This window comes from Bison bison, unplaced genomic scaffold, assembly GCF_000754665.1.
Source record: "Bison bison bison isolate TAMUID 2011002044 unplaced genomic scaffold, Bison_UMD1.0 scf7180017864201, whole genome shotgun sequence".
NCBI lineage: Eukaryota > Metazoa > Chordata > Mammalia > Artiodactyla > Bovidae > Bison > Bison bison.
Genome location: NW_011494773.1, coordinates 2,635,798 through 2,659,405, shown reverse-complemented (window position 1 = coordinate 2,659,405; position 23,608 = coordinate 2,635,798). Strand labels below are relative to the sequence as shown.

The 23,608-nt window shown below is 41.3% G+C and overlaps 1 protein-coding gene across 3 annotated transcripts in view; it reads right to left on the bottom strand.

Moving 5' to 3' along the window:
* Window positions 1-23,608, bottom strand: part of NRXN3 (neurexin 3) — a 1,738,382-nt gene that overhangs the window by 1,658,295 nt on the left and 56,479 nt on the right. The window contains exons 3-4 of one of the 3 annotated variants that reach the window (XM_010844400.1): window positions 19,474-19,509; window positions 16,256-16,267 (exon numbers count right to left, since the gene is read on the bottom strand). The exons of the other annotated variants lie outside the window; for them this stretch is intronic. Of the exons in view, the coding sequence (XP_010842702.1) occupies window positions 16,256-16,267; window positions 19,474-19,509 (48 nt within the window). The remainder of the gene's footprint in view (window positions 1-16,255; window positions 16,268-19,473; window positions 19,510-23,608) is intronic. 3 annotated transcript variants of the gene reach the window in all.

The window sequence follows — 23,608 nt, the reverse complement described above, 5'->3', positions numbered from 1 at the left end:
ACCTGTGAGATAATTGCTGGCAGTTAGGGGAAAAACTCAATAGTAATCATAGACTCACACACAAAGACACAGAAAGAGGCAGATAAAATGGGAGAACGAAAAAACTCACAAGCCCAGAATTATCCACACTCTGACACTCATTCTAGAAGTACAGTGTGGCCAACCACTCTCTACAAGGAATAAAGGCACAGCTTTACAGAAAAGGGGTGCATTTCACAGTATCATGGTTTGTATGGCTCCCACACATAGAGTGAGATAATACACATCGAAAAGTTAAAATGGGCTGTCATCATTTAACCGTACACAAGTCAGACACAGAAAATAAGCAGGTCTATCGAAAATGGGCTCCTATCTATTGTCTTAATGTAACACAAGAATTCTCTTAATCGAGGGTGTCCCTTGTTAGGTGATAAACAGGGAGAAAAACATGCTGAGATATTCCTATCCAGTGATAAGAAGAAAATAAAACCCTGTGAATCATGCATTTGGCCCCACTATCAACTCAGGCTAAGATTTCAAACACACTTCTAGCTTTTGGTTTATGGATGCCAACTCAAGATTAAACCCCTTAAAACAAAAATTACAACAAAAATTCATGTATAACGAATAGGTTTAAAAGCTTAGATAAATGAGAAACTTGTTTTAAACTACATAAAATCCTGCAAAATACTTTTAGTAAAGTCTCATATACTTCCTTTAAGGTTTGCTACATTCCTTGGAATTTGGTATAACACTGTGTATCTCAAACTTGCCTGATCATAAGAATAATGTAGACCTGCAGATTCTGTGGTCCAAATAAAACTAAGAGACTTTAGCTTCACAAGTTGCCTGAGTGGTTCTTATGAATTTGAGAAACATTATTGTAACTTTGTAGGGTTTTATGTAAAATAAAAATGGTGTATGTATTATAGAAAAGGGAATGGACAGGAACCCACTAACTCATAGAAATCATGGAGGCATTTGGTTGGTTTGTGTGTTTGAACAAAGGTAAACTGAGAAGGCTAACAGGCTTGACACAGATGATGCAAGAACAGAACACAACTCACCCCCTGGGCAGGGACTCACACGGTATCCACAGAACTGCTTTCCCTTTCCTCCTGGGCACACAGCTAAATTACATTTCTCAAACTCTTTTGCAATTAGATGGGATCAAGTGATTGAGTTCTGGCCAACAGTAAGTGCCACACATTACTTCCAGGCTTGATCTTTTTAAAAAAAATCCTTCAAGTTCCTCTCTTTCTCTATCTCCATCTCTGTATCATCTCATCATCCCAACTCTCTCCATCTGCCAGTTGAATTCAGTGAAGGACAAGGTTCTAGAAAATGACAAAGCCACGGGGAATGCCTGAATGTCTGTTTGGAGCAGAGATTCCCCCTGCACCACCCACTAATTTGCACTGAATTCTGATGTAAGTGAGAAACTTTTGTCAGCATTAAGCCACTGGGATTCAGAAATTATAGTTACAGCAGTTAGCCTATCCTAATACACACCATTACTTTCCTGTATCTCTCTGTTTTATCCTGTCCCCAACACTTGAAAAAAAAAAAAATCCCCATGTAAATGGATTCCATAGTTCAAACCCATGTTGTTCAAGGGTCAACTGGAGTTCTGTAATTAGTTTTGTAAGCTTGGACTTCTGTTTTCTTGTCAGTGTAAATGGTGATAATGCCATGTATTCATTCAGAGACTTCTTTAAAGTGAAATGAGAAATAAACTAGCAAACAAATCTTTGCTTTAGGTCTAAGAGGAATTGGTAGAGAAATGCAAGAATCATTTCAGACAAGATAAACTATTGCCAAGAAAGAAGAGGCAATGATCTTTACCTCTAAAACAAACTGCCAAGCAAGGACTGACCGAAGAGCCAGTAAATGGAAATACAACCACTCATCTCCAGGGAGAACAGACCTGCCTCTGTCCACTGAATGGATGAAACAAAAAATAGACAAAAGACTTCCAGCTATCTGGTTGGCCAGAAAGGGCAGAAAGGATGCAAAAGAGAAAGTGAGCCTGTAAATTCTCAAATGCATTTTTTCCTATTATTTTTGGAGGAAAGCTGACCAAAAATAGGAAGGGATCTGGAAAGTTGACAAAAATCATTATTCTCCACAAATTACTTTAACCTTGCCTAGGAAGTGACCTTCACACTACCACTGGTTTAATGGCCTCTATTTCAACAGTAGCTGATTTCACCATTAAACAAAGATGCAGAGCACAAGATAATACAACTAAATCACTCTTGTAAATATTTAATATCATGGCCTTTCTTTTTGCCTTTTAACAAATCACTATCAAAGCTGAGCACATAGTAGAAAACACATTTATTTATTCTATCCTGGAAAAAAAGCTTAGTGCTCATGCATTTTATCTATCCGGTTCTCCAAATGACTTTGACACTTGAGAGCCCTTGTGATCAACACAGTCTGAAGGAAGGCAATTTTGTGACAATTTAAGAGCTGATTTCATGCACTGATCAGCACCCCCCAAAGTTGCCTCATGGAAGGGTACTAAATTTAACCCATCAGATACATGGCTAACACCAAAGGAGAAACCACATTTTTAAAAGAAAACAAAGAAATGATATCGACAAAGGCAAATACATTCTTACTTGAGAAAAAAAATTTTTTTTTACTTTTTAGTTAAAAAAAAATTGTAACTAAAATTACTATTCTTAAAGGAAGAAAGGAAGTGGAAAATTATTAAGTAACAGTTTGAAAATTAGTCCCAACTGGATTTCCTCATAGGCATATACTCTGTTATAAACTGTCAACATGGGAACAGTAAAAAGAAAAAAGAGTATAAAAGCCTTTTTAAAGTCAACTGGTGTCACCATCTGACTTCAGCCAAGACGAAGCAGTCAACGGGGCAAGTCCATAAGTGGTGTAAGGCATTATAAAATCCTGAAAGACAGAGCAATTTACTGACAACTTCAAAGACGGGTTGCATCAGTTCTTAGGGCAGTCAAGTAATTTAAGAGACAACCTCGCTTAGTATGGGTGTACTCTGATCAAGGTCTTCCTTGCGTAGCATCATTGGTTACGATCTCAGCAGCCAGTGCAGGGTCTGTAACAAACGCCACTCATGCACGAAGATGACTAGGACAACTTGGTGGCCTCTTAGACTTAACTTCATGGGAGGGGAAAGAAAACAGCTCTAGGAGTCAGAAAGTCTGGCCAATCCCAACAGCGCATGAACTATTGGTATAGCAACAAACTCAGCACCTATGCCTTCTCGGCATGTTTTGTCATTCATAAAATTATAGTAGGATGGACTATAGGAATTTTAAGTCCCCTTTCAACTCTGAAATTATATACTTCTAAAATTTAGGGAAGTAAATCAGCTTAAAAAATAGTGTCAGCTAAATGTTTTTGTTTTCTTTATCATTCAAATAGCTTTATCAAGTAACATAAGGAAATCCCAAAGCTCAATATGCACAGAAAACAGCAAGCACGTCCACTGAAGATTTAAAGAACAATCAGGCTTTAACAGGATTACATTTTTTTTTTTCATAATACAGGAAGTTCTGAAGGAAGAGGCCAATGGTTTCCTTTTGCAATGGAGTTGCCAGAGGATCTCCTACTGAAAGTAGAATAGTATCAAGGGTAGGATTGGAGCTGTCCATGGTACTGAATCCTTATGCTTATATAGAAGAAGGGACAGATTCGAGGGATTAGATCTGATAGAATGCCTAAAGAATTATGGAAGGAGGGTCATGACATTGTACAGTAGGCAATGATCAAGACCATCCCCAAGAAAAAGAAATTCAAAAAGGCATAACGGTTGTCTGACAAGGCCTTACAAATAGCTGAGAAAAGAAGAGACGCTAAAGGCAAAGGAGAAGAGGAAAGATATACCCATTTGAATGCAGAGTTCCAAAGAATAGCCAGGAGAAATAAGAAAGCCTTCCTCAACAATCAAGGCAAAGAAATAGAGGGAAAAAATAGACTGGGAAAGACTAGAGATCTCTTCAAGAAAATTACAGATACCAAGGGAACATTTCATGCAAAGACAGGTGCAATAAAAGAAATGGTATGGACCTAACAGAAGCAGAAGATATTAAGAAGAGGTGGCAAGAATACACAGAAGAACTGTACAAAAGAGATCTTCATGAAACAGATAATCACAATGGTGTGATCACTCTCCTAGAGCCAGACATCCTGGAATGCAAAGTCAAGTGGGCCTTAGGAAACATCACTATAAACAAAGATAGTGGAGGTGATGGAATTCCAGTTGAGCTATTTCAAATCCTAAAAGATGATGATGTGAAAGTGCTGCACTCAATATGCCAGCAAATTTGGATAATTCAGCAGTGGCCACAAGACTGGAAAAGATCAGTTTTCATTCCAATCCCAAAGAAGGGCAATGCCAAAGAACATTCAAACTACCGCACAATTGCACTCATTTCACATGCGAGCTAAGTAATGCTCAAAATTCTCCGAGCCAGGCTTCAACAGTACATGAACTGTGAACTTCCAGATGTTCAAGCTGGTTTTAGAAAAGGCAGAGGAACCAGAGATCAAATTGCCAACATCCATTGGATCATGGAAAAAGCAAGAGTTCCAGAAAAACATCTACTTCTGCTTTATTGACTATGCCAAAGCCTTTGACTGTGTGGATCACGATAAACTGTGGAAAATTCTGAAAGAGATGGAAATACCACACCACTTGACCTACCTCCTGAGAAATCTGAATGCAGGTCAGGAAGCAACAGTTCAAACCAGACATGGAACAACAGACTGGTTCCAAATCAGGAAAGGAGCATGTCAAGGCTGTATACTGTCACCCTACTTATTTAACCTATATACAGAGTACATCATGCGAAATACTGGGCTGGATGAAGCACAAGCTGGAATCAAGATTGCCAGGAGAAATATCAATAACCTCAGATATGCAGATGACACCACCCTTATGGCAGAAAGTGGAGAAGAACTAAAGAGCCTCTTGATGAAAGTGAAAGAAGAGTTAAAAAGCTGACTTAAAACTCAGCATTCAGAAAACTAAGATCATGGCATCCTGTCCCATCATTTCATGGCAAATAGATGGGGATATAATGGAAACAGTGACAGACTTTATTTTGGGGGCTCCAAAATCACTGCAGATGGTGACTACATCCATCAAATTAAAAGACACTTGCTCCTTGGAAGAAAATTTATGATCAACCTAGACATCATATTAAAAAGCAAAGACATTACTTTACCAACAAAAGTCGGTCTAGTCAAGGCTATGGTTTTTCTAGTAGTCAGGTAAGGATGTGAGATTTGGACTATCAAGAAAGCTGTGCTGAAGAACTGATGCTTTTGAACTGTGGTGTTGGAGAAGACTCTTGAGAGTCCCTTGGACTGCAAGGAGATCAAACCAGTCAATTCTAAAGGAAATCAGTACTGAATATTCATTGGAAGGACAGATGCTGAAGCTGAAACTCCAATACTTTGACTACCTGATGCTAAGAACTGACTCACTTGAAAAGACCCTGATGCTGGGAAAGATTGAAGGCAGGAGGAGAAGGGGATGTCAGAGGATGAGATGGTTGGATGGCATCACCAATGCAACGGACATGAGTTTGAGTAAGGTCTGGGAGTTGGTGATGGACAGGGAGCCCTGGCGTGCTACAGTCCATGGGGTCGCAAGGAGTTGGACACGACTGAGTGACTGAACTGAACTGAACTGATGGCCTGAACTCTGCTAAGCATTATCAGTTCAGTGATTCCTAGTGCCCATTCAACAAACACTGAGTCATTTCCACTCTGAGGCAGGCACTGTTACAGGCACTGAATATGCTATGATGAACACTGCAGATATTATTTTTGATTTTGTGGAGCTTGTATTTATTCTCATGGACTACTAATTCCGTAATGTAGTCCATTTTAATTTGCACAGCACTTTTGTTTGCATAATATCAATTACTAACCAGAACAAACCTACCAAGTAGGCATTTTACAGGTAAAGATTAGAAGATCAAAAAGATTAATTTTTCAAAGTTCCCAGATCCTTGGTGATACTAACAAGATTATTTATGATGATAACTAACGTTTATGATAAAAAATATTTACTTATGTTAGATCCAAACTCTAGCATAAGCCTTTTCTATACACTGTCTTAATGCCCTCCCAAGTAGGTAATATCACTGTTTTCATTTTACTTATTAGGGTATAAGGCTTGATGAATTTATATAACGTAAGTGTCAAGCACTAACATCGGTGCTTTAATGTACCACGTTTTCTTCCTCAGCACCCTGAACAAGGTCTCCTCACAGTTACCTCAGTGTTCTTTCTGCTCCATAGTGCTGGCATGCATTAGAAGTATTCACACCTGATTATTTGGTGTGGCTTAATTGCCACATGGATCAATTAGTTTAAAACTGGGAATCTCACTTATAACAGTTTTGGCCAATGCATCTGTAGAGGCCCATTATTGGTCACTTGGGGAAATGGAGAGTATGAATGGCTCAGCAAACTACATCCCCATGGCCAGATTAAGAGCCCCAGGCAAACGGTCTACTACAGATGGATCAAAGGCAGCCACTTCATACTGAACAGATAGCACATAAACAGGACAAGGTCCTCAGCCTTGCAGTGAGTGAGCCACAAGATCCTCAGCTGAGCCAGTGATTTCCAAATAAAATACAAGTCATTCTTACCAGAAGGAATTTCTTTCACTTACATGTTCACTGTCTGGGGAAAAAACAAAAAAGCTCTAGACAGCCAAACTCTCAGAGACAGAAGATGAATGACTTCTTCAGCTATACAGTAGAGAAATAACCACAGTGACTGCTAACCTGCTCCAGATTTCAAAGCAAATAAGACATAAAGTTCCTAGAAATATTCCCATCTTCTGCTGAGACCAGTTCTTCCCAGAGTAAAGCAACCCTTTATCAGAAGCACTGCTTACACACACTATATGGATACCCATTAGAGTACTTAGGTAATACAAACTGAGAGTACTTTAACAAGACTACTGTTCTTAAAACTGCAGTTGTTTTAACATCTGTGTTATGTATTTTACCAGGAAACAATATTTTTTCTATTGAAGCTAACCCATCCAAAAAACTATTCCAAATCCAAACAGAAAGTGTAGTTTAAAAGGATTTGGGGGTGAAGGAAATCCAAAAGCCTCTTTCAAAATTTAGACACATTAAGGTTTCCAAAGTTTTTCAGCTGAAAATTGGCTTTAATTCTAGCTATCCTCATCCAAAATGTAAATTAGAAAAAAAGGATTTCATGTCTAATAAATTTGGATAACTTTGAAAACTATATTTCCTTTCATAGAGATTCAAATTTTGAATTGTCATAACAAAGACTCTGAGAAGTCCTAAAGTCAAAAACCTGCTTAACTTTGTTTTAAACCTGTGTTTTGAGAATTTATTTTTCCCATACCTTTTTTTTTTCTTGAAACACCATTGGCATTTCTCAAAATTCTTTTGGGAAATGGCAATCTGGATGAACACACTATATAATACCAAGATTTTGAAAGAACAAACTTTCCCCCAATTCACACACACTTGGGTTTTCCTTGGGGCTATTTTGAAACCAGGTATTTAGTTTTAAAGAAATATAACATTCTAAAACATCTCTAGTTCCTTCAGACTTAAATAAGCAAATGGTTAGTACTGAGTGAGTTGCACAGTTCTCCAATCAACTGTGTAAAATGCTGGTCACTATAGATACATTGCTTCTCAGGTGGTCAGTGGTAAAGAGTCTGCCTGCTAATGCTGGAGAGGCAGGTTTGATCCCTATTCAAGAAGTTCCCTGGAGAAGGAAATAGTAACCCTCTCCAATATTCTTGCCTGAAAAATCCCATAGACAGAGGAGCCTGGTGGGCTAGTCATCCACAGGGTTGCAGAAGAGTCCGATACAACTTAGCAACGAAAAAACAACATAGATATATTAGACTATGAAACTCACATTATCAGTTTATGTCCAGAGATGTCACCAATAATTCAAGAATGTGTTTTTTCAATGCATATTTTAAGCTACTTACTGATTCTTAACAGAAACAAGCAGCAACTGGTCACAGTAATACACCAAGTTCAGTTTAAATATTTCAAGAAAATGGGTTGAGAGATTTTTCCGACCTTTGATACACCTTTCATTTTGTTTGGGGAGAAGTGTAATACACACACACACACACCACACAAGCACAAGTATTTGAGGACTGAGATTTATTTTTGGACAGTATCAAGCCAAAGTACTGACTCGCATTTCAATAATGGATCTGCCGGCATTTGCAAGAAACAGTCATTAGCTTATCTTTAAGTAAATATTTTGATTGTCAGACAGTTCATTGCAAACAAGGTTCTTTTCCAAACACTCGCTCTTGATGCATCCAAGCCCGCTTGCACATCATTCATTCAGGAATCTGCATCTGTGCTAAAATATAAAATCATCCTAAGGAAGTCCAAGTACAGACAAAAAGCATGTTTTGCAGGCTTTTCATTTAAAAGGGCTCCCGAGCTTGTGGGACCTGGTTCTCTTTCAGTTCTCTGTTCTTTGCTGTGCCACATTACCATAAAGCTGAGGAAATGAGCTATTACACACCATCATCCCTCCTAATGGCTATCACAGAAAATCATACACTCACAAAACACTATTAATTGTCAGAATTAGCAACCATTTAAAAGGCAGCTGTTCTTTCACTCTTAAACAGGCTCCAAATTTCAGATCTCTCTCCCTGTATTGGCTGCTATTACACGCTTACACATGCACACATACACAGGCACACACAATGGATTCTTAGACAAATGAATTTTTTTAATGCCCTATATTCAAAGGATCCAAGAAAATATTGTTTACTCAGTGACATTTTCCACACCAGTGCTTGCCAATATTGGTCCAACTAGCTGGAAAGCTTCCAACCTGCACAGAAGCACGTGTCACAGCTCCAGGTAAAAGGAGCTGTTCTGCGCAGCATTGGGGGAGAAAAAAAGAGCAGTATCTCTTTAAGAGTCAATAGTAAATTAACTTGCCCAAAAGAGTGAAATAATTAGCAGTTAGTAGCTTATTAAAAGGGTGGCAAAGGCCAAGCTGCCATCTGGGATCTCCAGTTCCTTGTGATTGTTATTATGTCAGGATGGGCAAGTTGCATTAGCTTTCATGTCACCGCGCCTGCCCTTACTTTATATGTAAATTTTAATGAAAGATGTGGCACTTCTAAAAATCAGACGTCCATCAAAAAGTGCTATTAGTCTGGCTTTTTACAAAGCATATGGTCTTTTCTACCTCTGCTGTTCTATTCACCACTAAATGCCTTAGGAAAAAAAGAGAAAAACCCCAATGATATCAATTAGATATTCTCTTTGTGCAGAGGGAAACCTGCGTATCATCAAAAACAGGGCAAAGCTCCACCTCACCAGAGGGCAAGGTTTCTGCCTCTATTTACACACAGGGAAAACCACAATACCTCCTTGTCTTGCAAGGTTAACCCTTGTTAATGGAAATTAAAGCAACCTGGAGACTGCCTGCTGATCACTACATGGATACATAGTTTTAAAGGGAGTATGGAGAATAAAATTTATTCATTAAAAATAAGTGATAGAAAGTGGTAGGACAGAAACTTATGGGATGATGGACACATTTTATATCTCAGTCTAGACAGTATTTATAGGGGCACATATATATATATGCACCATATAAATATATATATATATGTCAAAAATACTTAAGCTCTATGCTTAAGAGCATGGATTTCATATGTTTTATTGACACTATGTATTCCATCATCCAATAAAGATAAATAAATGAATGAAAAATGCCAACTTTTTAATATACAAAGCAACTTCTTTTCTGATTCTGAGTAAAAAGTGGATGAGTCAACTGAGTTGTTACCTGATGGTTTCCCTTTAAGATAAACAAACAAAATTACTTTAAGACTACATATATAACACGTTGAAAGAATTTATTCAAGGCTTTAGAAGGAGAGGTGGTTGCTACACTTGAAACCCATTTTCTAACTCTGCTGACTATTAGCAAGATATCAGAAGGCAGGGCTTATGTATTCAATAGCTAGCACTTGACCTGGCCCATTGTTGGCACTCTGTCCATCTTTGCGGAATGCTGAAAAACCACTGCTTTTCAAATGTTAACGTAGACAATCTACTAAATTCAGATGCATATGACACTGGAATAAATTATTTTTAGAATTCTACAAATAAAAGCTATGTATAATAAACCTATTAGTAAATATTCGGACCAATTGAACTTACACCCAGATGTACATACACTGCCCTGCACACCTGAAAAATAGACCAGACCATGGCATATCCAAGCCTAAGCACATAAGAAAATGCTTGAATTCTTTATAAATGAGATGAGTCATAAAGATAATAAATTAAAAAAAAAACATCCTATAGATATGATCAAAGTTAGGCTTATAGGTTTGTATGTGTATACATACAGATTTTCTGTTGAAAATTCTATGCCATCTAAGATGAACCAACTTGCCTTGATAAGCAGAAGTCTATACAAGTATGTAGATCACCATTCATCTTTGAGGAGAAAGTGTTTTATGATATATACACAGATCCAAAATCTATGCGTAAACACTAAATCCAAACTGATAATTGAGAAGAAGAAATAGAAATGTTGATTAGAAATCTGAGAAACATTTTCCTTTACATGTAATGCCAACTGGAGTTGAATTGAAGCATTTCATTAATCCATTGTACAGTTTATTAATAAATCTGTTCACATTTATCCATTTTAAAAAATGCTCCAAATAACAACTGCTTTTAAAAAATTCTTCAATGTCCAATGAAAATTTCTAAACAGGGAAGGAGGGAAAAAGCCCTCTTCATATTTTCAAGTACCATTTTAGACATCACTGTCAAAAACACAGAGTTGCTAAAATCAGGCAATTTTACTTCTTGTGTTTAAAATGAATCTATTTTTCCCCTGAAGACTTTCAAAACATTAGAAGAAGAAGAAGAAAAAAAAAGCATGAAAAGCAAGCTTCTTTTAAAAACAAAGTGATGTTATTCATTGTCAAGAGGACAAATCAGTGGTGGATGAGAAACAGATGAGGCAAGAGATGGAAATATAATATTGCCCCTATTTTATTATAATTAGATATTTATAGACCACAGATGAGTTTATTTTCATAATTAGTAGCTGGCGTTGCATTTACTAATTTGCATAAACAGTTGGCTATCAACACAGTAACTTACTTGCAGGGCTCCTGAGCCCTAGCAGGAACAAGAAGGGCCTCAGCTCCTGAAATCAGCTTTTTAAATGTTATTACCAACAAAATATAATCTACATGAAATCATGTTCAAGTTCATGTAGCTTGATTATCTCTTTCCAGTCTGGCCAGTTTTGATTAGTTCAGCATTAAAAGGCCAATGATCAAATCTACAGGGAAAAATACACGTAAATAAGTTGGAAGGGGTCTCTAAGTTCTGATGGATTAAAGTACACCTTAGGGTCAACACCACCGAGTTTAGCAGATAAGAAGCTCTGTAGAGAAAGAGGAAAAAGGAATAAAATACCCTACGGTCACTCTTACTATTTACAAATTGTGCTGGTTCTTGGCAATTGCTGAAGGTGTCAGCGACATACTTTTCTTGGTCATTCTTGGCATTCTCCACACCCTCCCTACCCATGCCCACTCCACTCTACAAAACCAACTTCCCCCAAAATGGATCAGGCTCCCCGGCAGCAGTGTTAAGGGTAGGATTTATTCCTGGTGCCCTGACCACTGCTATGGGCTGAGAGAAAATTAATCAAGCATGCTGGCCAGACACCTCCCACTACTGACGTTCAGGAAAAAACTTTGGAGGAATATTTTACTTCTCTTTTCCCCTCACGTCAAAGGTCAAAACCAAGTCAAAGGTCAAAACCAAGTCAAAGGTCAAATCCTTTGGCACATGTGAGTATACGTGTATATGCATACACACATCTATATATACAGAGAGAGAAAGATGCCATGAGCTGACATTTTTATAAAATCTACTCTGGCTTATCCTGAGGCTCTGGTGACAGTGGGCACACATTCTTGCATAGCAGCAATCAGCTGGAGCGGAATAAAGACGTGACAGGATTTGTGGTTTCCACTTTGCCGCAATCCCCACCACTCTCTGCTGTTCATCTAACACCAGGACTTTCCTTACCATATGATCTGCTCCTTGATAATACCTGTCAAGCCCCTGTAAGCATTTGAATCTACTACACCTATTCCAAGTTCAGTTTCAAGGGAAAGTGTTTGGCAATTGGACCCAGGATAGACAATCCCCAAACTAAAAAGTAAAGGGGGATAGAGGCCAAAACACACACTAAACATTTAAACAAAGGCAGTCAAAATCCAGTCCAAAAAGTTGACCAAGGTTGCTGAAGAACTCCTTCCATCAGCTACTTCTAGTTAAAAGTCACGTTAGCTTTTGGCCCAGTGCAGCCAGCGACCTCCTGAATGTAGCGAACATTGTTCTGGCCTAAACATCCTGCTCAGTTTTGTAGATTTAACTTCATAGTTCTTTCCACTACATGGTCACTGCTTCATCACTCAGTTTTAAAACAATGACAAAATCTGAGGCATTCTTTTCTCTTATAAACTCCTGAGAAAAAGTCCAAAGACCTCTCCCACATTTACTCTGATGCCCTTTGCACACACAGGGCCAAGAGATGGCCCGGGTGAGGAGGGACCTAGACTCAGAAGGTCTGGCCTCACTCTGTGACCCGCGGAGCTCCTTTGCTCTGTTGGTGGGGTAAGAGGGTGATGAAAAGGGCCACGGTTCTGTCCACAGCTCTGGACACAGTACTGAGCTGCCTGCAGTATGGGCACAAGGTTCTTTCGGGATGGGATAACTGACCCACATTAAGTTTGATTTAGGGCAGGCACTTTGTAATGGAAACACAAAGTCTGGAGGACCTAGGAAGCTTGAACCTTAAAGGGAGATGGGGGAGAAGGGTGATCCAAGGCCATTTGGAAAAGAGACCAGAGCTTGAGTGAAAGCCTGAGGCAGGAGACCATAATGTGGATTCAGGCAGAGTGAGCTGCTGACTTTAGGAGACAGGGGGCTGGGCGGGGGTGGGAGCACAGTGGGCTATGTTACTGTGGAAAATAAAGCTGGGAAGGCACGTGGACAACTACACAACAAGAATCCACCAAAAGCTTCTGAGCAGATGAGCTACATGATCCGATTTAATTTTAATTTTGCTTTATTTTCACTTTTAGGAAGATGACGGACAGCAGGATAAGAGGGATTAGAGATTTTGAGTCTGTTCACGGTATAACCTCCCAGGCTGGACCCATCTGGACATTAAAAAATGAATATGTTTGTCTTCAACATACTTGTGATCTAGTAGAGTGTAGTAGTCCAATTTCCAAATAAGTTTAGTGTAAGATATTAGAAAGATACATGGAAGGGGAGCTCATATCTAAACAGAGCTTAGCCTATCTAAGTGTGCAGAGCATTCATAACATCAACTGGAAATAAAATCTAGGTATGATTTCAATGGGCAGAAACAGGAGAGGAGGAGCTCTTATAGAGGAGAGGGAAAAATAAGTAAAACTAAGAGACAAGGAAAGGTCCAGTAAGATTACTTGGTACACTATATTTGGCAATTTTGCATCAAAGATTAGCAGGTTAAAGGTAAACAAGGCCATATCAGTGATGGTTTTGAAAGTGAGATAGTTAATCCTGAACTCCATATGGAGGACAGCAGAACTTGAGCAGTTCTCAGTTACTGGACAGACTGGGGGAGAACAAAGACTAATTAGATTAGGGCAACAATCCAATAAGGGCTAGCTGGGAACCGAGCTAGTGTGTCAAACAGAGATGCAAGAGACATTCTGAAAAAGAATCTCAAAAAAACTCTCTTAACATCAGCTGGGAATAAGAAAGTTCAAGAAGGAAAAAAAAAAAGCAATTGCTGAGTTCAAGCCCAGGTGATAAGGAAGATGGGGAAACTATTAACAAAATTAGAGAATCTGGTTTGTGGCCAGATGGTGCCAAGGTTGACTTGAAATATTCAGTTGACAGAACATTTCTGCGGACACCTGTTACGGAGAATGAACACAAAGTGGCCGGTTGGAACATAAGCCAGGTTGGTGCCAGGGAGGTAGCTGAGAGGCATATCCATGGAGGTCATCCTTGGATCAAGAGAAGCCATATAAAGCAGTGGCTAGGTACTCAGATTCTGAGTTTCACTGCCACTTACAGCCACCTGACTTAAGTTATTTAGCTCTCTGAGCCTTGTTCTACTTGCCCATATAGCTAGGATAACCATCGTCTACCTCATAAGACAGTTGCAAGGATTTACTGTGGAAAAGCATCTAATGCTCAAGGCACAATGTCTGGCCACATAGGAAATGATCAGTGTTAGCAGCAGGGGCCAGAGAAGGATCAGTTCAGTTCAGTCGTTCAGTTGTGTCTGACTCTTTGCGACCTCATGGACTGCAGCACGCCAGGCCTCCCTGTCCATCACCAACTCGCGGAGCTTACTCAAACTTAAGTCCATTGAGTCGGTGATGCCATCCAACCATCTCATCCTCTGTCGTCCCCTTCTCCTCCCACCTTCAATCTAGAGAAGGATACCTATGTGCAAAATATAAAAACACTAAAGACATCTATCTGATGGGATGTTTCAGGGCAGTGGTCCCCAACCTTTTCGGCACCAGGGGCAGGTATCATGGAAGACAATGCTTCCACAGACTGTGCGGGGGTTTGGGATAATCCAAGTGCATCACATTTATTATACACTTTATTTCTATTACTGCTACATCAGTTCCAACTCAGATCATCAAGCATTAGATCCCAGAGGCTGGGGACCCCTGTTTTAGGCAATTAGACAAAGCAAAGGAGAGAGGTCTAGGGGTTGGACACAGGACCATGTGCTTCATAAAGGTTGTATCCTGGGCACAGAGTGCTGACTTTGACTGTGAAGAGATCACTAGAAGCCTTTGGCTGAATACAGTAAGTAGAGAAGCGGAGGGGTGGCTAGATATACCTTTTCAATCATTATTCCTCTTCCTTGTGCCCCTCTCCCACCTCCTTAAGCTCCTAAGAGGGTAAGGTTCCCCATAGCAGATTTCTGAGACTGAATCCACCTGTGATTAGCAGAAAAGAAATAGGCAATCAACCAATCCCAAAGCGAAAGGACTGAACTGCTTCCAAGGTAACCATACGTAACTTTTAAAAAATCCAGAGAGGCATGAAATTCAAATGAGATGGCCAGTTCACAGACTAGTCATCAAATTAACATTTTCAGTATCTTGTCAGTCCCATCTTTCTGCAACATCCTCATGCCGGAACTCCCATTCCCTACTTCTGTTATTTGCCAATCTTTACAGGAAGCAGTGGCGCACGCCTGCAGAGAGATAGGGGCTGGAGAGTCAGGAAGGGAAAAGAGGAGAACTGAATGCAAATACATATTTATAATTTATCAATTAGCCTCTCCCTTCAGTTCTGAACAGCTAATCCAGTTTGAGCTGGTGAGCTAGGTTCTCTGGGCTCAGGTCTCTGACAGCTTTGATTAGGAATGGATGAGTGAACTGTGGTACCCAAAGGTGTGAAGCAGTGAAAGGCATGTCAGAGCATCGGAGAGAGTGCACCGACTCAGCGCCCCTCCCTTTCCCAGCTTATCCCACAAAAGGTGGACCTGCTAAGTTAAAATCCAGCGTTGTCTCTCCACTTTCTCCTTATGACGTAATGGATTATCATTGGGTCCACTGTCAATGGATCCCTATGCTCTTCCACACCCCTAGTCCCACCATTCTTAGCTTATCATACTGAATCAGAAAACTTTTATTCCCCCCAAAATACAGGAGATACAACACAGAAGATAAAAGAGCCACAGATATTACCCAAATTTCAAATTTTATACAATTTCCAGTCATTCACCAATCCTCTCCCCATTCTCATCTATCACCCTGAATTCCGTTATTGCCAGGTCACGGAAACACTGGCAGGTCATTTCGCATCTTTCCTGTGCCCTCAATACATTTACAGGAGGGGATCTTAGAATACCCTAAGTAAAATATATCTTCCCCACAGTGCACAAGCACATTCAGACAGAAACAGCACACCATAACGGGGAGGCTCATTCTGGATTTAGAGGAAGGCAGGCCAACTCAGAGCAATCCCCAACCATCAATCATGAAATACCTTGAAGGAAAAGGAGAGCCCTCAATTTTTTTTCTTTATGTTGTTGTTTAAGACACCATTATAATCTGGACTGTATTCATCAGAATCAACAATTTCCCGGGGATATATGAATATTTCGGAAGGCAAATTGATAGTTATAATGATAAAAATAAAACGATCTCTACCTTTACTTCTACCTACAGGAATGAAGGTCCAGTTAAGTAGAGGAAGCGTGGTGTCCACCAGGGAGGCGGCAGGAGAGAGAGAGAGAGCAGGGAATGAAGGTCCAGTTAAGTAGAGGAAGCGTGGTGTCCACCAGGGAGGCGGCAGGAGAGAGAGAGAGAGCAGGGAATGAAGGTCCAGTTAAGTAGAGGAAGCGTGGTGTCCACCAGGGAGGCGGCAGGAGAGAGAGAGAGAGCAGGGAATGAAGGTCCAGTTAAGTAGAGGAAGCGTGGTGTCCACCAGGGAGGCGGCAGGAGAGAGAGAGAGAGCAGGGAATGAAGGTCCAGTTAAGTAGAGGAAGCGTGGTGTCCACCAGGGAGGCGGCAGGAGAGAGAGAGAGAGCAGGGAATGAAGGTCCAGTTAAGTAGAGGAAGCGTGGTGTCCACCAGGGAGGCGGCAGGAGAGAGAGAGAGAGCAGGGAGAGTAAAACCTCAGCATGCTGCAGACACACAGAGAAATGTAACACACATAACAAACCCCACAACAGTGGTGGCAACAGCAGGACAACCTTGAGAAGGCAGCACAAGACAAATGCACAATGTGAAGCTTAAACAGTGTGACCAGCACGTGCTTCAGCTTTTTCCCGTCAGCCTCTTCTCAAGTCCCATCCTTAGAGACAAGTCTGCATGCAGAAGCAAGGCATAGCCTCGTGTGTGTGAAATCGTATGCACTTAACCAGACTAAAACTGTTTGGGCCACGTTTCAGAGAAGCGAAGTTCTCCTGTATCTTCTCAATGTTAATATGAGTCATGAGGATCCAGAGTGTAACGTACATGTACAGGTGGTACACACACAAGTTTTTCCACATACACTTATAGGGATCAAAAACAAATCCCGGAGACTCAGTGAGAACCAGACAGATTTCTCTTTCTTTCACGTTGAAGGAATAAGGAAAAGGAAGGGAGGTAATCATCATAAGGGCAAGAATGGACAAGGGGTGGGAAATGAAAAAGAATGAGAGGGGGAGGGATGGGGTCAAAGGACCTTCTTAAAAAACTTAAACTGAAAAATTGCACCTTAAAATCTTAGTGGCACTGACGACCCGGAAGAATTCCGCATCCTTTCTTGAAAGCCTTTCTAAAGGGGGATTCACAATACCCATGTTTGTCACACGTCATTGCCTAAAGACTCTTTTTCTAGAAGTTTCCTGCCTTACCCCTGCCCCCCAGAGCACGCGTCCATGGGTGTGTCTGAATTCTCTACTCTTAAATGCTTCAGTGCTGGGCAAGAAGTTGAATAGCAGGTGGAAAAGTGGGGAAGTTACACACCAGAGGTTCTCCAGATGCTTTTCACACCAGGGTTGGAATTTAGCCCTCCAAAATGCCCATGCTGTATCAGTGGGTTGAAATAAGTCAGGATTAAAGAGGTCGCCACCAGCCTGTCTCATCAACCTAGACTCTACCCTATGACATCAGCCGTATGAATACCCTCAGACCTCCAAGCCACTAGAAAATCTAGAACTCTTAAAGGGCAGCTGGGAGGACGAGACAAGGAAACGTAGAAGCATCTTCTCACTGGGACTCTGAGGGCCTGCTTTTCCTGGTGGAACCTGTTATCAAAGTGGGGCCACTGAATTCTAGCATTCCTAGAGAGTGGGTTATCGCACTCTGTAGAGATATGCGTAACTCTCTCAAACTATCCGGATATACTTGGTCGACATAAAGAGCGCTCCTTGCTCATACTCACCTCATGGTAACCTGCTGTGGGGAGACAGCGTCCCTCACTCACCTACGAGAATGGAGAGGCTTCACCCCAACCTCTTGCTGGAGAATTCAACCAACCCCCTCTAGCTCTGTTCCTTGACATCTGCTCTATACGAGATCGTGTCTTCACTGAAATGTCCAATATCCACATCACAGGTCGTGGCTCAGGTCTAGAGGATACAGTTTTATTGGGAAAGTGTGCTTCCTTCTATCCTGCTTTATCAAGTCAGATATACCCTCAACTGTCCACCTCCGCAGCTTCCTGGACAAAACTTCCCTCAGACCTGGGTGGTTCCTTGATCTGATCATATACTCCTTTTTATGGCAACACTGTCTGATGAATCCTGTGTAAGAAAATGGGGGTGTCGGGGACGGGGCAATTGCCCTTCAGTGCCGCCCCACCCTCCTCAAAAGACCAAGAAAATCAGCAGAACATGGAAATACACCTCCTCCCCTTCTCTTTGGTCCTTGAACACAGGCAGTGAGTCCCATGTGTATTTTGAAAAGAAATAGACAAGAGAAATTAAAGTACAGTCTTTCGGGGTCAGGGCCAGGCCAGGTAGACCAATCTTGCAATCACCCCAAAACGCAGAAGAAACACAATAGTAGCAATTGAACAGTGACGAAAAAGACAATTTGAAGTAGGCTCAGTTCTTGAATCCTGATTTAGGCTGATAATATGGAAAATTTTTATTTAGGAGAAAAAGGCTTCATTCACAGCCCACCCTGTGCTTAGCTGAGCTGAATTTCCTGCTCAGTTCATTCCCTGCATAATTGAATATTTTAGGTTGCAGATGCGGAATTTACAGATCTTTATATGCCGTTTTCTTCAGGGTGTATAATGAGTTAGAACCCTGCCATCAGGACATTAGCATGTTCTTTCAGTGGTTTTGCTTTTATACAAAATTGAAAACAGTCAAATCCCCAAGGGCTTCCTTTGACCACTGGAGGTCGAGGTGGGGGTGGGGTGGGGGTAGTGGCTAAGGCTGAAAGTCATTACAATGGGCAGGGGGATGGAGGGGAAGACAAAAATCAAACCTTTACTCAAGAGTGAAATTCAGAGAAGCCCAACGCCTCTCCCCCAACCTGGGGCCCCAGCATGAGGCTTAGGGAAGAAGTTAAACGCTCTGGTGCTCTGAAATTAGCTTCATTCACCCCCATTATCGACACCGTCATGGCTTGTTTCATGCTTCTCTCTGGGAGGCAGCCCAGCAGGGCCAGCGCCCAGGATGACAAATGGGGGAGTGGAATGGAGAAGCCAAGGGGATGATGGGGGTGCAGAGGGAACCTCGATGTGATGGGAAAGGTGCCCCCCACCCCACCCCACCACAGGGTGGCCCGGCCCCCAGCCTGGCCCCTGGCAGGAGAAACAGGCAGCAAATGGCCTGCAGGGGATGATGCGGGCTCTCAGCAACCAGCCAGAGGCATGAAGGCAAGCAGTTCAGGCAGCTGCAGCACCGTGAGCCTAGAGCACCTACCTTGTTCACTCATCATGAGGTGGGAGAGGCCTTGAAGGAGGGGGAGAAGAGAGGGGAAGGAGAAAAGAAAGAAGACAAAGTTAGAACCCCACATGGAAGGCCATCTCCCCTTAATGCCCGAGCAGGAGTGGCGGGGGGCACCCACATGTACGCAGGAGCATGCAACGAGCCCTGAGATGCAGGGCAGGGTGTCCAGGGCCATCCAGTTCAAGGACAGTCTTTGTTTGCTGAACCTGCGGGCCACATCGCCACTGATCTATGCAGTAGGTAGGATTTGAGACAAATCTATGAGACATTAGGTCCCTTGGGAAAGAGACTCCAGATGTGGGCAAAGTAGGTTTCTTTCTTTCAAATAGCTTGCAATAGAAATTCATACAGTGATCACTGTAGAAACTTTGGAAAATTCAGAAGAGAAAGAAATCAGTTGTAGTCTCGCATCCAGAGTTTACCATCCAACACTGTCCACCCTAGATACAGTTGTCTTTTCTACAAAAATTGAACCACACTGAACATACCACATGGGTGTCTGCTTTCAAGTTAGACAGCTTGAAACATCTCTGTATGATCCTGACCTTCGCCCAGCGACGACCACATCCCTTCCCTCCAGCACCAACTTTTCCTAGAAAGTCCCTCATGTTTGATCACAGAGGCCTAGCCGAGCACTGAAAGGATTAAAGAAGGTACACAAAGTCCCAATAAATAGCACAACCTCTTGCTATGTTCTTACTGAAGTCCAACAAGGCTCTTAAGAACTCATTACTTCAAGGAAAGCATAAGCCCTGATAAACCTATTAAAAGAAAAGATTTCCAACCAGTAGCCAACTGTGCTGGCTATCTGCTCTTCCACTGTTTTTATTATTGCTGGAGATATTTGGAGATCCTTTCCCCAGAGTAAAATTCAGGGATATAGGGGATTAATAAAGGAGAAAAATCTCTAAAATATGGAAATCTCTAAATGTTTTTGGAGATTACTAGAGATTTAGAAAAGTAATCAGAGACAAAATATGGGTCAAGCAACTGACTTTTTAAAGATCAATGATATATTAAATACATAGATATACCATGTGCCATAAATGTCATAGAGGCATTTTTCAACAAATTTCATTAAACTATAGTCATATTTTAAATGCACATTTCTGACATTCATTTCTCAAGGCCTGGCATATTAGTACTCATGGAGGAATGGAATCACGCCAAAGCAAGTCATTCTCACGTTTTATTTAAAAAATTAACTATTGGTCGTTTTGGGGAGGGGATAATAAGAAAGACGCATTGCAGGCAGACGCTTTACCGTCTGAGCCACCAGGGAAGCCATAATAAGAAAGAAGAAAGGATTAAGAAACCTCGGCAGAAGTGACTGTTCATAAAATGCCTGGAGTTTCTGGAGCAAGCCATTGCCTTCAGCATCCAAATCAAGCACACTAAGAGGGAGGGCCTGAGGCAGACAGGTGGGGCATGTGGGAGGGGGAAGAGGAGAATAGGTGTGTGAATTCACAGGGCAGTTGTCAAGAGCAAGAAACGAGAATAGGAAGATCTAAAGAGGTCCCTAAGATGCAGGTTAAAAATAAAAGGCAATAGTACTATAGTCGGAGAAGGCAATGCACCCCACTCCCGTGTTCTTGCCTGGAAAATCCCAGGGACGGGGAGCCTGGTGGGCTGCCATCTGTGGGGTCGCACAGAGTCAGACAAGACTAAAGCGACTTAGCAGCAGCAGCAGCAGCAGTAGTACTATATTATGCACTTGAAGTATAAATGCTAGAGAGTAGATCTTAAATGTCTTCACCATAAAAAAGAAATGGTAATTATGTGATGAAATGAAGGTGTTTGCAACCTGTATCTAATTAACACAGTTTATATGTTAAGTTTACACAAAGTTATATGTCAATTATCTCAATAAAGCCGGGGGAGATATTTCTTTTTTTTTATTATTCTGTTAAATGGGACTTTTTTTTTTTCCATTTAAACCTTTTATTTTATATTGGAGTATAGCAGATTAACAATGTTAATAGACATCAGTGGACAGCAAAGGGATTCAGCCATACATATACATGTATCCACTGAGGAGATATTTTTTAAAAGAAAAGACCAATATTTTACACCTGTAACTGAAGAAGAAATGGGATACTTGATAGCGAGAGGGTATTCAAAGCCAAGGAGAAACCCCTAGAGTCGGGTCCCATTTATGTACCACATGTGGATCTTTAAAGCAGTGTTTCCCAGAGCACGTTTCACTGACACCTGCATTAACCACCTGGGGATACTTACTAACAGCAACGTTCCTGGACCCCACCCACGTCCGAATGAGTTAGAATCTCGGGGAGGAGTTGGGGAAGGACCTGAATTTTGAATAAGTTGCACTAGTGATTCTCATGCTCACTAGGACTTGCGAGCTACCCCTTTAGAGTGACACATAAATCAAATTTTGGTAAATTAAACTGTATGATAAATGCACTAAGAGGAACTGGATATTTAATGGAACCCTACGGTGGATCTATGTACTTATCGGGTTTTATTAAGCTACATATGTAGTTGCAGTCTTGTGATTAAAATAAATGTACATATTCTTCAACTTATAAAAAATCTGAACTAGAAATATTAGGCCAGGAATGTAAATCTGGGATCCTGATGTGTTGTAGGCAACAAAGCAAAACAGACAGAATCAAGTGTAAGAAGAAATAGCACAAGACAGGGGAGAAAACTGTAACCATAATGTGGTTTGAGTTTTATTTTGCTTTTTGAGAAGGGGATTTTAATCCACTTTCATGAGCTTTTACATTAGTATCTCCTCTTATACAAATCTACCCCCGAGGATTGCAGAATTAAGAACTGGAAACCAGGAATTCCAGAGGGTCTAGGTCTATTATGAAATTCTGTTTCTCCCCTTCCTTCCACTCCCAAACACTCCTACTTGCTGGAAAAAGGCCTCAAGTCCCCACCAAAAGTGAATGGAAGAAATGACAATCAAACGAGTCCAGTACCTACTGTAGGTAAACACTGCATAAGGCACTGAGACTCAAACAAGTGTGGTACAAAGTCGCCAACCTCTAAGAGTTTAGAGTCTGATTGGGAAGGTGTGTGCACGTGTGTTTACATTTACACACACATACAAAGTCATACATAGACATACATGCACATAGGGTACCTGACAGTGAAGGATAGGGGCTAAGATCAAGGGCCTCAGATTTGAATCCCACCTTCGTTATTTTCTAGTTTGTGACACCAGGGAAGTTGCTACATGTCTCTGTTCCTTGACTTCCCATCTGGAAAATTGGGATAATTATCATGCCAGATTCAAAGTTTGTTTTGAGGATTAAATAAATGAATGTATGTAAAGCAGGGCCTGTACATGCTAAGGGCTACATAAGAGTTACTGCTGTTATTTTTAGACTGTAGAAATATACTGATGTGTGAGACAACGTGAAGCCTAGTGCCTGACACACAGGAGGTGCTCAGTGTGTATTTTGTGAGTGAATGAGGAACAATTGATGGGTAATTGTTAAGTGTCAAACAACTGATTCAGACAATAAGATCCGTAAGGATTGTGAGGAGGGCCCTGGGTGTACAGCAAGAGTTTCTGGAGGAAAGTGGGATTTAAAATCCATCTTGGAAGACAGTTTAGGATTGAGAGCAATGAAGGACATTCCTGGTAACACCACTAGCTCCCAAGACCACTAACTGCTTTTGTAAGGATTCTCCTGTTGCCTTTCTGGAATACCTAGGACACTGCCAGGCACATGGTAGGTATGTAACAGATGGTGTAAAAATAACAATTAGATCAGATCAGATCAGTCGCTCAGTCGTGTCCGACTCTTTGCGACCCCATGAATCGCAGCACACCAGGCCTCCCTGTCCATCACCAACTCCCGGAGTTCACTCAGACTTATGTCCATCCAGTCAGTGATGCCATCCAGCCATCTCATCCTCTGTCGTCCCCTTCTCCTCCTGCCCCCAATCCCTCCCAGCATCAGAGTCTTTTCCAATGAGTCAACTCTTCGCATGAGGTGGCCAAAGTACTGGAGTTTCAGCTTTAGCATCATTCCTTCCAAAGAAATCCCAGGGCTGATCTCCTTTAGAATGGACTGGTTGGATCTCCTCGCAGTCCAAGGGACTCTCAAGAGTCTTCTCCAACACCACA